This window comes from Paracoccidioides brasiliensis (genome assembly GCF_000150735.1).
Source record: "Paracoccidioides brasiliensis Pb18 unplaced genomic scaffold supercont2.3, whole genome shotgun sequence".
Lineage (NCBI taxonomy): Eukaryota > Fungi > Ascomycota > Eurotiomycetes > Onygenales > Ajellomycetaceae > Paracoccidioides > Paracoccidioides brasiliensis.
In genome coordinates, this window is record NW_011371360.1 from 1,818,214 (window position 1) to 1,833,058 (window position 14,845).

The window sequence follows — 14,845 nt, forward strand, 5'->3', positions numbered from 1 at the left end:
TGACGTACAGTTTAGTACCGGATTCGACCAGTCCCTGCTCATTAGGCACGCTAACAAGCTGCCTAAACTTCTCCTTCCCTTTGCCGTCTCTCTCAAGGACAGTAACTTTGCAACCGACTTGAGACAAGTAATGAGATCAATGAATTTGCAACGTGAGGCTGGAGAGTCATGACAAAGTCCATTAACATTGGCGATGGGATACCCACGTCGAAGCCGCTGGTTATCGGTCGCGATGTGCAGAACTGGTAGGAAGTCGAGTAGAATGTATTATTTAACGGCCATTCAATAACGTGGTAAAACGACTTGCGCAAAGACAAAGAGTGTTTCCAGTTGTTCCCATGGTAAATATTGTTGCCCAACCTCGGGAGAGTACGTCATTACTAGTGGAAACAGAGTAGCAGAAATTTATTGCTCTTCTCTTTGCGCAAGTCACATGCACACACACCTTTTCGCAACGTTTTTTTGACGGCAGTTTCGATGTTGAAACGTAAAAAAACAAATCAGTCGACATGCGCTTGGAAGGTTTGGGTGTTCCGTGAATATTCACCCGATACAAAAAATCACTAAATCCCCTCTATGCAACAAATCCTCTACTTTATTCAGAGCCTTTTACCCAATGCGTTGTAAGTAGGTCGCCAAGGAAGTAAGAGTAAGACGAGGCGTGATAGGATTCCAATCATGATTGGTTGGGACTCTTCAAGAGCCTTCTAATAGACTTTGAGGGCCTTAGCACTCCGAAATCAAACATACAGTTATTCTTGAACATCCAAGGACTCCAGATCTGGCAGAGCTTTAATCTCGAGACAATCTATTCATTTTTTTTGCGCAGTGTTTCAGCGCGTGTAGCAACTTCGTATATCGAGTAGAGGTTGAGCATGCTGAGGTAAGCAATCCCAAAAAAAAGGCTAACCGGAAAATTGTTGACCCATTGCCTAGGAGGAGTCACAAGGTTGGGGCAAAAGTTGTTCATTTGGACTTCATGCGCAGCTGGAGAGGGGTTAAGAAATCCAAAAGAGAAAAAGGGCAAACAGGAAAGGAACTCGGAGAAGAGATGTGAATAGCCTTTGATATGTCAGCTGGACTCTACTAGCACCGGACCGTAATGCTGATCCATGTACATGAAAGTGATATCATGATCGACCATAAGGTGGTCTCTCCTAGCCGTTAATTAACGGCACTTGGTAGGGCAGGTGAGGGTAGTCTTGATTGGCAGTGTCCTTATCTTTCCAGGGACAACCCACAGCTCTCCATAGGTATATATTCAGGACACTTAATAAAGATCACCACCAGCAAACCAGGGGTGCTCCAACATTTCGCGCGCTGTTGCCGGTTTTTGAGGATCCAAGTTTTGTCATCCGATGGATAACATCCTTGAACTTGTCGTCATTGACATTCGGCCAATCTGAAAATGGCTTGTAGGAATGATAGTCTGCCACCCGATCATCCCAGAGAAATCCAAGGACCTGGCGGTTGACCTCCTCGTCACCAACGTGTTTCATGAGCCCGTTCAATCCTTCTCGGTCCCCAAAAAAAGAAACCTGACGTTGCAGGAGAATGACATGAGGGAATGCGCCCTGCGATTCATGTTTCTGCAAATCCTCATCGGCTCCAAGGATGACTTGTCCGAGCATAGCATAGATGCACTGAGTCAGTTAGCTAGATAAGAGTCTAATCACAAGAAGTGCAACGTACCACGGCTGCGAAGGAGATGATGTCAGAAGGCTTGCTAAACTCGCCTTTAAAGTGGCCCTCTGGGCTACGCCAGCTATCATTGCCGGCTAACATCCCTTTGATGCACCTCCCTTTAGGGAGATAAGCTGCGTTTTCGAGATCGATGACCTGAACCTGCTCCACAATTGTCTCTTTACCAGTATCACGGTAATTGATCATGATATTGTCGGGTTTGATATCTGGAACCAAATTAGTCTTACACTATGAGACTGAAGAGTGCTTACTTCACCTAAATGGACATTATCATGGCTGTGAAGCTCGGCAATCCCTTGCAAACTGGCTTTTAAAATCTGCTTCCTGGCTTGCATGGATATTTGCTTTTGAACAAGGCTCAGGAAGTCATCATCCATGTACTTGTACACGAATATCCGCTGATCCGGTATTGTGTCATGTGGTAACCGTAGAAATGGGCTTTCACGAAGCCGCGGGCGTATGTCCTCATTAAAGTTTGAGAAAATGGTCTTGGGGATGTCCTTCAAAATGAATTTGTCTTGTCCAGACCTGGAGCGCTGTCAGTTCACCAAGCTACACTACCTGATGGGGTGGGTATGCTCGCACGTTGCCAACCAAACGCGATCAAGATGTGGTCTTTTCCTGAATCAGTTGTTTGAAGAGATAGCGACATCCAGCAGCACCGACCAATTTCACTGGATGGAGGTGCCATATTCACCCCAAAATTTGTGAGACTAAGTTTTTTTTTTTTTTTTTTTTTTTTTTTTTTTTTTTGACAAAGAACATATTGAGCAAAGTTGATACGTAGGCGATGTGTATGATGTTGACTGTTTATATTGGAGTTAGAGCGGATTGGTTGGCTTGCAGGATTGTTGCGTTTTCTCCCCTTTTTTAGACTTATCCATCATCGTCACGTGACTTTCAATAATTCTCGTGGTTCAAAATATCAGATACTTGGTGTTACTGTGAAATTTTTCATCTGAACTTGACGTATCCACTTAAATCATATTTGCAATTTTTATATTTCTAGCGATCCCAAGACCATCCAATATGCCATGAACAATTCCCAGCGCTGTTGCTGTTCTTCACTTATAGTAGTGCTTTGTTGCAACAACATTTTCATCCTTGTCGAGCTCGAAGGCGGTGAAATGCCTCACGGGATTGTTTTGGCTCAGATGCTCAGCCTCCCTAGATAAGGTGTAAGCGAAGAGACAACAGATGGTTACACAGGACTTACTTCATGGCCACTCTGATGGTCTCAGGCTTCAGAGTGTCTTTGAACTTTCCAGCAACTCATTTTGGATGCTCTGGGAAAGAAAGGCGCGCTCCCAAGTGTCAGTCTTCGTGACATATGTGACGGCGATTTGTTTTCCCAGTAGAGGTAGTGATATTCTTGATGGCTTGGCAGGCTCTGGTACATGGTGGCTAGACTGTAAAAGACACAATTCAAGGAGAATGCTGTTGTGAAGGATTATTGAGTAAGATAGTCAAATGAAGTGGTAGAAGTCAACATCTCTTGCCTGGAGCCTGGGTCTATTTATGCTTATAAGACACGGTAGGAATAAGCGCCGCAACACTGGTCTGATATAGAGAATGGCATTCAATACTTTTTGCTCCATCTCTAGTGGCATATTAAAAAAAAAAAAAACTCATCAATCAGGAGAGAGACTCATGCTGAGCTTAGAACGATCCTCACGTTCACAGAAACTCCTCTCTATGCCCAGGAAGACTTGGTGCCTGAACTGCTGGTGATATCGACTCAGATTCTAGCATCGTAATCAATTTTATGGTTGTTTGCTTGATTACATTCAGCAGTTCGACTAGGCTCCAGCCTTGGCGGGAGGTTCATTGGTTGATATCTCGACACCGCCTAACACAGTGCGGCCTCTGCGAGACTTAGAAGGGGGCGAGTGGCACAGCAGAGTAGGCTCGAGCGCCCTAACAAACATCGGTCCCAGTCTCGGGTATGTAGATTTGGTTGGTGATGGCATCTGCAGCGCTAAGCCGCACGCACCCACCGAGGTATCGAGCGCGTTCAAGCCACTAACCGGCCTGTTAGTAGTTGGGTGGGCTGACCACTTTTATTTTTTTCCCTTTTCCTTCCTCAATTGCCATTGATGAGTAAATAGAGAAACCCCAGTTGTAACAATAGGGTCTGCAAGGCGCTAGAAGAACCTATTTCCATTTAACTTTTGTAAATTATCTAACTAGCTCCGTAATTGGAATAACTAGTTAACTAACTTTCCATCCTTGGGGGCCAGAGTCCCGCTTGGTTCCCACATGGCAGCTTGGGTTGCCCTAAATAGCACGTGACACATGATGTCAGCACCCGTCACTCTCCATGGTTTATCTTCCCTCATCTCGGTCGCACTGATGTACTTAGGATTGGAGTATTGCGTACCTACAACACCCCCCAGCCCAATTCGCCCTCTTTGGTGGCACTGTTATGAACAGTAAAGTAAAGATAGTTATAGAACCTTTGTTTGATCCCCTCTCTTTCCGCGCCTTGTTTCTCCAGGTTCCCCATGGCTTCAGCAATTAAACAACTAACGAGAGTCCTAGATCAAAAGTACCTATATCTCGGGACGGAAGTATTGTCCATGACCGACAGTATACCTGCGATCCGTTAGCACTTGACTTTGTGAGATTGGAACACTCTCCTTTGAATGTGACTGTGGGGCACTTGGCTCGGTCGACATGGCTTCATTATCGGAGAGGCATTCATCACAGACGGAGAGGGGAGCTGCATCGACAGGCCCAGAGCTCGTCAATCGCCTTTATCAGAGCAAATCACCATATGTAAATATCATTCACCTCTGGCAAATAAGATCCTAAGCGCTCTGATCCAGTACTGATAACATGCCCCTGTTCTAGGTACTTGGCCACATGAATAACCCAGTTGCCTGGCAATTGTGGGATTCGGAAGCAATTGCCCTAGCCAAGAAGCTCAACCGGCTCATTTTTTTAAGTATTGGATATTCTGCATGTCACTGTGTGTAACCATTATTTTTTTTTTAAATTATTCTAATGCCCGGCTAGCTACGTGGACACAACTAAACTGTATTTATAGGGTGTCATGTTATGGAAAAGGAGTCTTTCATGTCCCCCGAGATTGCAGCGATATTGAACAAATCGTTTATCCCTATAAAACTAGACCGAGAAGAGAGGCCAGATATTGATGAGGTGTATATGAATTATGTACAAGCAACAACAGGCTCTGGTGGGTGGCCTTTGAACGTCTTCCTCACGCCTGATCTGGAACCTGTGTTTGGGGGCTCGTACTGGCCTGGCCCACATTCTAATGCACTCCCAACACTTGGAGGAGAGGGTCAAATTACCTTTGTCGACATTTTGGAAAAGTTAAGAGATGTATGGCACACGCAGCAATTGAGATGTCGCGAGAGCGCAAAGGATATTACGAAGCAGCTTCGGGAATTTGCCGAAGAAGGCACCCATTCGAAACAATCAGATGTCGAAGCAGAGGAGGACTTAGAAATCGAACTGTTGGAAGAGGCATATCAGCATTTTGCTTCACGTTATGACGCGGTGAATGGGGGGTTTTCAGAGGCGCCAAAATTTCCGACTCCCGTTAACTTGAGCTTCCTGGTCCACCTTAGCCGGTACCCTGGTGCCGTAGCTGACATAGTAGGATATGAGGAATGTAGTCGCGCAATAGAAATAGCTGTCAAAACGCTTATCGCCATGTCGCGGGGCGGCATCCACGACCAGATCGGCCATGGGTTTGCGCGGTATAGCGTCACAGCAGACTGGAGTTTGCCTCATTTTGAGAAAATGCTTTACGACCAAGCCCAGCTGCTGGATGTATATGTGGATGCATTCGACTCTGCATACGACCCGGAGCTGTTGGGCGCCATGTATGACATCGCAACGTATATTACCAGTCCTCCGATGTTGTCACCAACGGGCGGCTTTCACTCATCGGAAGACGCTGACAGTCGGCCCAGCCCCAACGACACGGAGAAAAGGGAGGGGGCCTTTTACGTATGGACACTTAAAGAGCTGAAGCAGATTCTCGGTCAACGGGATGCGGACGTCTGCGCTCGCCATTGGGGTGTCCTAGCAGATGGCAACGTCTCGCGAATAAATGATCCGCATGATGAATTCATAAATCAAAACGTGCTTAGTATCCAGGTTACTCCCAGCAAACTTGCGAAGGAATTCGGATTGGGCGAGGATGAGGTTGTTCGCATCATCAAGGGATCCCGCGAGAAACTGCGTGAATACCGAGAAAGCAAACGGGTCCGTCCGGACTTGGATGATAAGATTATCGTCGCGTGGAATGGACTTGCTATTGGCGCGCTGGCCAAATGTAGTGTTGTTCTGGAAAATCTTGATAGGGATAAGGCGTACCAATTCAGACGGGCCGCGGAGGAAGCAGTGAGGTTCATCAAACACAACCTGTTTGACGAGCAGACTGGGCAACTTTGGCGTATATACCGTGGTGGTGTGCGGGGGGATACACCGGGTTTCGCTGACGATTATGCATATCTTATTTCTGGACTCATCAATCTCTACGAAGCAACATTTGATGATAGCCATCTACAGTTTGCAGAGCAATTACAACGTAAGTTACCCAGGACGCTCTTATTCTCACCCCCTCTTGTCGAATTGATCATCTAACGGCCCCCTTTAAAACTAGAATACCTGAACAAGCACTTCCTCGCCGTGGCTCCAAACACCAGCACCAGCACGAGCATGAGCACAAATCCCGACCAAGCAACCACTCAAACCGCCACCCTACCCCCCTCATTAGGCTATTACACCACCCCCTCAACCCTCTTCTACTCACCCTCATCCTCCGACTTCTCAACACCAACAAGCCCTAACACGCCAACACTTCCACCCCCTCTCCTCCGCCTCAAACCCGGCACAGACGCTGCAACCCCGTCCCCCAACGGGGTGATAGCCCGCAATCTCCTCCGTCTCTCTGCCCTCCTCGATGGCGGAGACGTAGACGAAGACAATGCCACCACCGCCACCACCAAAAGCTACAAACGCCTCGCCCGCGAAACCGTCAACGCCTTCGCGGTGGAGATCATGCAGCACCCATTCCTCTTCGTGGGCATGCTAGATGCTATCGTTGGACTGGAGATGGGTGTCCGCGGGATCGTGGGAGTTGTCGGTCAGGATGATGGTGATGCTTCTCTCTCTTCAGTCGTGAGTCAAGGTGAAGGCGAAGCTGTCGCAGAGGACACGAAGATGGAAGGGGTTGATGATGATGATGATGATGAAGTTGCTGCTGCACCAACGCCAATTCCATCATCATCATCTTCTTCTTCATCTTCTTCATCATCATCATTACCGTCATCAACAATCCCCTCATCTCGAGAATTGGTCATTCAGAAGTTGCGCGTGGAGGCAGGGACGGCTGCATCGACGGCTGCAGTTGCTCTTTCAGTCATCGATGTGCGTGTTGGTGGTGGCGGTGATGTTGATGCTAGCGTGGAAAAGTCGCAGTGGCTGCGGAGGCGGAATGCGTTGCTGAGAGACATACGGCCTGGAAAGAATTACTTGCTTATTTGCGAGGCGGGGGCGTGTCGGGTTGTTGATGTGTGATGGGGGGGGTTGGGTTTGGAGGGTTTTAAAATGGTTTTTTTTTTGTTCCGTTCTACTTTTCTTCATTTTGTTAAGTATATGGGTTCTTTTTTATTGTTGCAACGGGGCATGATTGTGGCATTTCATTTTTACGAGTTGATACTCTGGTGACCATGTTCAGCATGCTATGAACGGTTTACTTATGACTGGTGCGCATGACAAGCATATCGCGATGTTTCATGTAAGATATCTGGTTCCATTTGAGATCTGAGCAGGTTGGAAACAAGCCCTGTGTCTTGACTTATGTTTCTTGATTTATGTTTCACGTCGGGATTTGTACATATGTGGATGGTGCTCTCTTCCTTTCCCGGCCGGCTCACCAGCTCTCCTCCACTCCTCCACCCAATGGAGCAGAGCCGAAGTAGAAGAGAGGAGGAGAGGAGAGAATGTATAGGCTTGTGTTTAGGGCAAATAGGAGAGGAATGTTAAAAACATGATGGAAAACGACAGAAGCAGGGAAGTGCTGGATGCAATCCATGTCCATGCAGTTAAATATCGTACAGGTAACTTAGAAGACGAGATGAATATTCCACAAGGTTAAGTTTACTATGCCAGAGTTAGCTACGGACGGGCCATGCCCATGCCCACGATGATGTGTTGGATTGAAACGAGAAGGGGGAACAAGAAGAAAAGTTACATGAAACGCGGAGAGAAGCTTGAAACGAGCAATCAGAAAAAGGACAAAACGCAGAGCAAAACAAAATTAAAAAGCCCAATTCGAATTGCGAATGGACGAATAGCAATGGCCAAAAAGACGGCGAAAAAGCCAAAAAAAAAAGAAAAAAAGAAAAAAAGAAAAAAAAGACGGCGAAAAGAAAAGCCAAAGAGAAGAAGAACCGTTGATAGGAGTGATGGAAGATTAGAAAGGGCGGCTAGATGGCTGGAGCCACATGTTGCAGCAAACAGCCCGAGCAGAGAGCAGTTTGACAAAAGTGGAGAGGTTGACAAAAAAAAATGTGGATATGCGTTGATTGCATCGACGCCTCGACAGGAGAACTCCATTTTATTAACATGCCGTTGCGGTAACTTAAGGAAGTGGACTCGATTATTAGACCTCGACCCAACTCATCCAGCACATACATACATACATACATACCTATGTACGTAGAAGTTATGGGATACAGAAACGGTGGATGGATGGAAGATTACTTGCCGGAAAACAACAAAACGCTAAGGCATTATTACTAGTTGAATCCAATCCCAATTTTTACCCCCAAAAGAAAAACCTACCAAATCTCCGACTGACCCGATGCAACACCCGGTTGGTACCTGCAACCCGCATTCCTGATCCGATCTAATGGATCTGACTTTTGCCTTTCTCTCCGGCGGTTTGATGTGGTGACGTGGTTGCTTGAAATGGAGGGAACGGAAATCTTGAGTTGCAGTGTCGAGTTTAACAGTTCCATGCACAGCCATACAGCAGCCATGGGTTGGTTGTGGAGATGGATGTGGAATATGGATGTGAGGTTTGTAAGAATTGGAGTTAGATGCCGGGTGACGCCTTAACTTTTTTTTATTTTTTATTTTTTATTTTTATTTTTATTTTTATTTTTATTTTTTTTTTCAAAATTTCTTTTTCATTTTTTGCCTTCACCCTTTGTTTCGTTTGCTTTTTCTAAAGATGGGTTTCTCGATGTGTTCCAGGGATCGGGCTTTGGGACTAGCGGGCGAGCAGGCGAAAAGTCCAGAAGATATGTTTCGGGTCCGGATGGCGAGAAAGGTTGAAATGTAGATCTGCGGCCCAAGATCAAGAGATCATCCCGATGATATAAGATGGCGCCGTTGTTGGAAATGCTGGAGGGTGAGTTGGCAACGAGGCAGCAACTCATTTGGTTGTTTGTTTGTTTGTTGTGTGTTTTGTGTGTGTTGCTGACGTTTCGAAACCGGGCGGGATGAGTGAGAGATTTTGCTTTTCCCTGACGGACGAGCCTTTTAGCGGGCTCTTAGCGGGCCAAGCTGAGCCCAGCAGCCCAAGCAGCCCAGCAGTTCAGCAGCGCCCCTCCCCAGAAGCCCCCCAGCAGCCCACCCCCCAGCAGCCCCCCCCCCCCCCCTTCCCCCCAAGTTAGCCCAGGTTTTGTTGCCTAAGGTCGCACACACTACCTACAGGTCGGGGTGCGTACCTGAAACCTGAAACGGGCGGGCTGGAAAAGGGACGTAACAGGTTTAACGAACCATACCGGGCTGGATCTAGGGCCGGTGCGTGCTGTGCGGTACAAGGACATAAAAGACACCACGCCTTGCAAGAAGCACCAACTCTCCAGACCTTGTGTACATGTGGGTATTGAGGCATTACTGCGCCTGCAGGTAATTTTATTGATCGACTCTTGTAGAAGTGCCTTGGGCGCCATATACCTGCTTGCCTACCTGTACTGCATATGCTACATTGCACTGGCCAAGTTGGTTCAACCGTATGGTATGTATCGTGTAATGGGCGATACTAGCCGCTAAAAACACAGTTCCTTCCTCGACTTCTCATTTCCAGCGCTGGCCAATGAGGAAGGCGTGATCCTGCAACCGGGCTTGCGACGGACGACAGACTAGGCAGGACCAGGCAGGACAGGCACAGACTTGGCAAGAGCAGGTGTTTGGGCAGATTCCCCTGATGGACTGTGCCACTGGGAGAGAGAGAGAGAGAGAGAGTGTGTGTGTGTGTGAGTGTGTGTGTGTGTGTGTGTGTGTATGTGTGAGAGTGAGAGAGAGTGAGAGAGTGAGAGAGAGTGAGTACAGGCTAATGATGGATGGAGCAGCAGAGAGAGTGAGATAGTAAGGTATATGGGATGACCACGAGTGTGGAGTTCTTCATCTCCCGCTTCCCATGGATATGGATATGGATATCGACTGGGATGAAGAACAGAGCTTATCACCAAGTCCAGCATCCGGCTAAAACCCGTTTCACGCCCCGAGCCAGGCACAGCCTATCACCAGGCGGCGTCCTGTCCACTCTCCCGCCTCGGGGGGAGCCAACCCCGGCGTCACATACACATACACATACACACACACACACACACACACACACACACACACACACACCCTTGGCGCTCATTTCCCAGGGCCGACCGCCTCCCCCAGCAGCGGCTGCCTATATTAACCCCCTTTTCCTTCTCTTCGCTCAGCTTCTCCTTCGCTCCGTGCTGCAGCGCCTTTATATCCTCCAGTCGCCCTCCTTTCTGGTTCTTCGCGGGCTTCGGCTTCTTTCCACTCAAGCAACCCTTCTTTTCTCAATACTCAATACACAGCCAAAGTGTTGCACTTTTCCCCACTCCTTGAAGGGTGCTCCATCTGCGTCGTGTATTGGCTCTTCTTTGTTGCTTGAACAGTCTCTCGTTTTGCCCCAGTGCTCCCTGCAGCTACGAACTACGCCGTCGCCCGCTGGCAAAAACGAAAAATAAAATATACACTCTTTCACCTGTGTCTGTCTGTCTGGATCAGATCTGTTATTCTCTTCCTGCGGAAGAGTAGATCATATCACGTCGACTTTTTTTTTTTTTTTTAAAAAAAAACAAGAAAATTTTTTTATTACCTATACCATCACCCGCAGTTGACCTGTGCGTGATCGCAAGAAGGAAAAGAAGAAGAAAGGAGAAAAAAGAAAGATCTGTCTGATTTGATTGTCCTGGTTGATAACCCTCATTTCAAAACACCATACCCCCAATCCCAACAGCAATCATGCGTTGCTCCATCATCCTCAACGCCATCTTGGTCTCCGCCAGCATCGCCAACCCAATCCAACGAAGAGCCTACGCTACAGACCTCACCGTTGTCACCGTCACCAAATACGTGATCGCGGGCAACCAGCCAACCCCTGCCCCGAACCCTGACACTGCTGCCGTCCAGCCAGACCCCAAAAACCAGAAGCCCAAATACACAAAGCCCGAACCGCAGCCGCAGCCGAAACCGCAACCGCAACCGCAACCGCAACCGCAACCGCAACCGCAACCATCATACGAGCAAGAACCTCCCCCTGTTGCGAATCCCAAACCGTCCACCCCTCCTACCCCTTCGTATGGAACAGACTACAAGAGCTTGGTCCTCAAACATCACAACATCCACCGTGCAAACCACTCCGCCCCCAGCCTTACATGGTCCGATAATATGGAGAGTTACGCGCTTACTCTTGCCAATCGCTGCGTGTTTGAGCATGATGTGTAAGTCAAATCATAACCCTCGTAACGTTTCCACCCCTTTACCATAACCCTTTGGTTAACATTTATTTTTTAAAAAATAATCCAGCTCCATCGGCGACGAAAGCTACGGCCAAAACATCGGCTACGGCATCGATCGTGAAAATATCGGCAAAATGATCACCAACCTTATGTACAACAACGAGGCCGATCTGTTCGCCAACCTCTACGGCGAGGACAACCCAGACATGACCCACTTCAGCGACTGGGGCCACTTCACCCAGATCGTCTGGAAGTCAACTACCTCCGTCGGCTGCGCTACTGTCAAGTGCTCTAACTACCTGGGCTGGAATACCGTTTGCAACTATAGTCCTCCTGGTAGGTTTTGATTTTTTGTTTGATTGATGATTTGATGGATGGGTCGGATGGAATGTGTGCTAATACACAACTGGTAATTATAGGCAACTTCGCTGGCAGATACGCTTCGAACGTCGCGAGACCAGCCGGTGCCGCAATGGCTGTTGCCTAGATATGATAGTCTGCATGGTTTTCATGGGAGGGGTTTTTTTTTTTCCATGAAGATGGAAAGGGGTTGGATGCAGGGGAAGAGGCCATTTGGTTAAGTGTGAGGGCCTGGGCCTTGAGCTCTCTTTGTTTGGTGTTTCCTTATATGTTTGTTTCATATTTTATCATTTCCCCCTCCCTTCGTCTTCATCTTCTTCACTTCTTATGATTTGGTGGTAGTCGTTCTTTTTTTTTTGGTTGATTTTTTTATCTCTCCTTGTCCCTTTTTTTTCCTTTTCTCTTCTTGCCTTTGTTGCATTTGCATTTTCCCTCTTTTCCGCTCCCTTTCCTTCAGCGTCAATTCCACTTCTCAAAGTAGATACTAAAGCTTGTCACGTGGAATTGAATGGACGTGACAAGAGGAAACGAATATGGGATGATGAAGGAGGAAAAGAGAGAAGCAAGGGGTTTGAGAAAAGGGGGTAGAGAAGGTTTTTTGTGATGAAAAGTGGTGTTTTTCATTTAGCTGTGTATTCTTTTATTATCTTTTTCATTATAAATAAAGATATTCTCTGTACTTTTTTATTTAACCCGATCTAAGCCCAGTCGCCATGTATTCTTCTCTTAACTATATCTTTTTGTTTCTATTCTCAACTACCTCAACTACCTTAACTCAATACTATATCTTTATTTTATTTTATTTATTTATTTTTTTTTAAAAAAAATCAATCCTACCAAGCTCGGATGATTCTCCGTTCAGTTGTTTAAAGAATAAATAAGCTTTTTATTTTAGTTGTATGGGGTCTTGTTTGGTCGAGAGAAAGTTAAATGGAGCCATCTACCATGGTACGCACTCAGTTGACGTAAGACCCAATTTCTGTTTGTGCTGGTACCAGTGCTACCAGTTTACTTCAACTGCATGTTGTTGTACCGTTTGATCCTCTCCTTTCGTTCTCTTGGGTCCATGTCAATTAGGGATCTTCAAGGGCAGCGGATATTCTTTTTATCTTATTTTTTGATTGAGATGGGCGTGGCTACTTTTGTAGGCGTGTTGATTGGGGGTTTGTATTTCTGTTCTATTCTATTCTGAACCGTGACTGTGTCTTCTGCGTTAGTTATACTGCCCTGCGCTGTACTGGGTTGGTTGGGTTCTTAGACTAGTGGCTTGTATAGATAGATATATTGATTCCTTTGTGACTGGGGGAGATTTAAGATGAGGCGGATTAATTAATTTTTTTTTTTTTTTTCACTTTATGTAAAGGACGGAGGAAAATGAGAGTCTTAGTTTATGTGTAAACATACATCTACATACATATATCCATGTGTATGTGTGGACAGTTAATCAATGCCAGCAGCAAGCAGCAGAGTACACAGAAAGTAAAACAATAGGTGAAAAAAACTTTTTTGTATTGATGCATTTCTTCTTATTGCTTCCATAACTCTACCCCTTTGTTCTGCGTTTGCCCCTTGGATTTGTTTGTGGCACGGGTAAAATAGGGGGGGGGGGTGGTTTGTGGTATTTTATGTCTAGTTTTTGAAAAGAATCTCCCAACTCCCCCTGTTTCTTTGTTAACGTAGTAACTGAGCTTATTGTTTACCGGTAGAAGTACTGTTTTCCAAGGAGATATATACGTACATCTGCGTTCTGTTATTGAAGGAATATGGGGAGGGAAGAAAGGGTAAGACATATAGGTCTAGGTTAGGTATTCGCGAAGCATGTATTTTATCTAGTTACCTTGAAGTTGATGACGTCGTGTAGGAGCGGGCAAGATCATCATAGTTTACTTAAGACAATTGGAGCATCCCCACCGAGCGAGCAGCCAATTCAAAATATCTTCTAATTAAACTTCTCATCCACCTCAACGCCCAATTATTCCACCAATTCGCAATAAGAAGTCTAGAAACTCCGCATAGATGAAGGAAAGACTTGAGCTCTCAATAAATGCTATTAAAAAGTAAGAAATATCATCAATTTCTGAGGCTGCATGTCTTTTTGAGGTTGTCTCATTCCACTCTCAGTCAGAGACTTAATGGGGATGCTCGTTCAGGGGTGGATTACATTAGTTAACTATTAACCGTGCTCGTGGCACGGTTAGTTATGTCTGCCATTTTGCAATAACTGTATTGCTTCTTACTGATAGGGCTTCGCCAGCAGTCATTGGCTTTGGAACCATCACAGTGCTTCAGATCTTCTGCAATGATCTAACCCCATTCATTCAGTCATCTAAACATGAATGCTCTATCCCATCCCTACCTTAGGAGGAATTGAACTATGGATTCCAAGGTTCATGTCTGGCGCTCATCCTGCCCATCAGTGCCAATCTTGCTGACCATCTTACACCACCATTAAAACTGCAAACAACATCACTCAGCACGTGCGACTGCAGCGCTGCATCAATGGATAAGATTCACTTAGGTGCGTCTACTTGGTTTGGAAGGGATGTTGATCTTTCATATTTCTTGATAGTGAAGGGCATCCTCTTTGCGAGGGGAGGGGAGTCAGGGCCATTTAAAATGGCGGGGATGTGGCGGGGGCATGGACGCTGGGATGATCAACGTGCAAGATGCGAGATGCGCTGGCCTTGGTTGTGGTTCTGAAGATAGAACATCTGTCAATAGTCCTGGCACGTATGAGGCCCGTGAACTTTTGACACTTGCTGACGAGGTGCTTGAGGGTTCGTAGGGCCAATAGATGTGGTACGGAATTGGCGACGTTGGAGGGTGGTCGGGAGAGGTGTGCGGGAGAGATCGTGGGGTGGAAGTTGGTTTGACATTTGTGGCCGTGGTGCGCGAGTCCCCAAGTAAGAGATTTGGTTCTACCAATTAACAGCAGGCAGTTGGAGGATTTCCGCTACATTTTGATACCAAAGAACATCTCAATCTCCTCCATATCAAAGCCACCAGCTTTGAGTTCACCGCGC

The 14,845-nt window shown here is 46.6% G+C and overlaps 3 protein-coding genes across 3 annotated transcripts; 2 read left to right on the forward strand and 1 right to left on the reverse strand.

Moving 5' to 3' along the window:
- Positions 1-1,280: 1,280 nt before the first annotated feature.
- On the reverse strand, positions 1,281-2,925 carry PADG_02929 (serine/threonine protein kinase; the record flags this gene model as incomplete). Its single annotated transcript, XM_010759896.1, has 5 exons — positions 1,281-1,643; positions 1,693-1,910; positions 1,961-2,232; positions 2,773-2,871; positions 2,921-2,925. 5 exons carry the CDS (start codon positions 2,923-2,925, stop codon positions 1,281-1,283), a joined length of 957 nt encoding a protein of 318 aa, XP_010758198.1.
- A 1,455-nt stretch (positions 2,926-4,380) lies between these two features.
- PADG_02931 (uncharacterized protein) lies at positions 4,381-7,260 on the forward strand (the record flags this gene model as incomplete). Its single annotated transcript, XM_010759897.1, has 4 exons — positions 4,381-4,482; positions 4,558-4,651; positions 4,754-6,268; positions 6,344-7,260. 4 exons carry the CDS (start codon positions 4,381-4,383, stop codon positions 7,258-7,260), a joined length of 2,628 nt encoding a protein of 875 aa, XP_010758199.1.
- Positions 7,261-10,965: 3,705 nt separating this feature from the next.
- On the forward strand, positions 10,966-11,949 carry PADG_02932 (uncharacterized protein; the record flags this gene model as incomplete). The annotated part of the gene is made up of 3 exons (XM_010760356.1): positions 10,966-11,444; positions 11,530-11,798; positions 11,882-11,949. The coding sequence occupies 3 exons, from the start codon at positions 10,966-10,968 to the stop codon at positions 11,947-11,949; spliced, it is 816 nt and encodes a 271-aa protein (XP_010758658.1).
- Between the last annotated feature and the right edge of the window lie 2,896 nt (positions 11,950-14,845).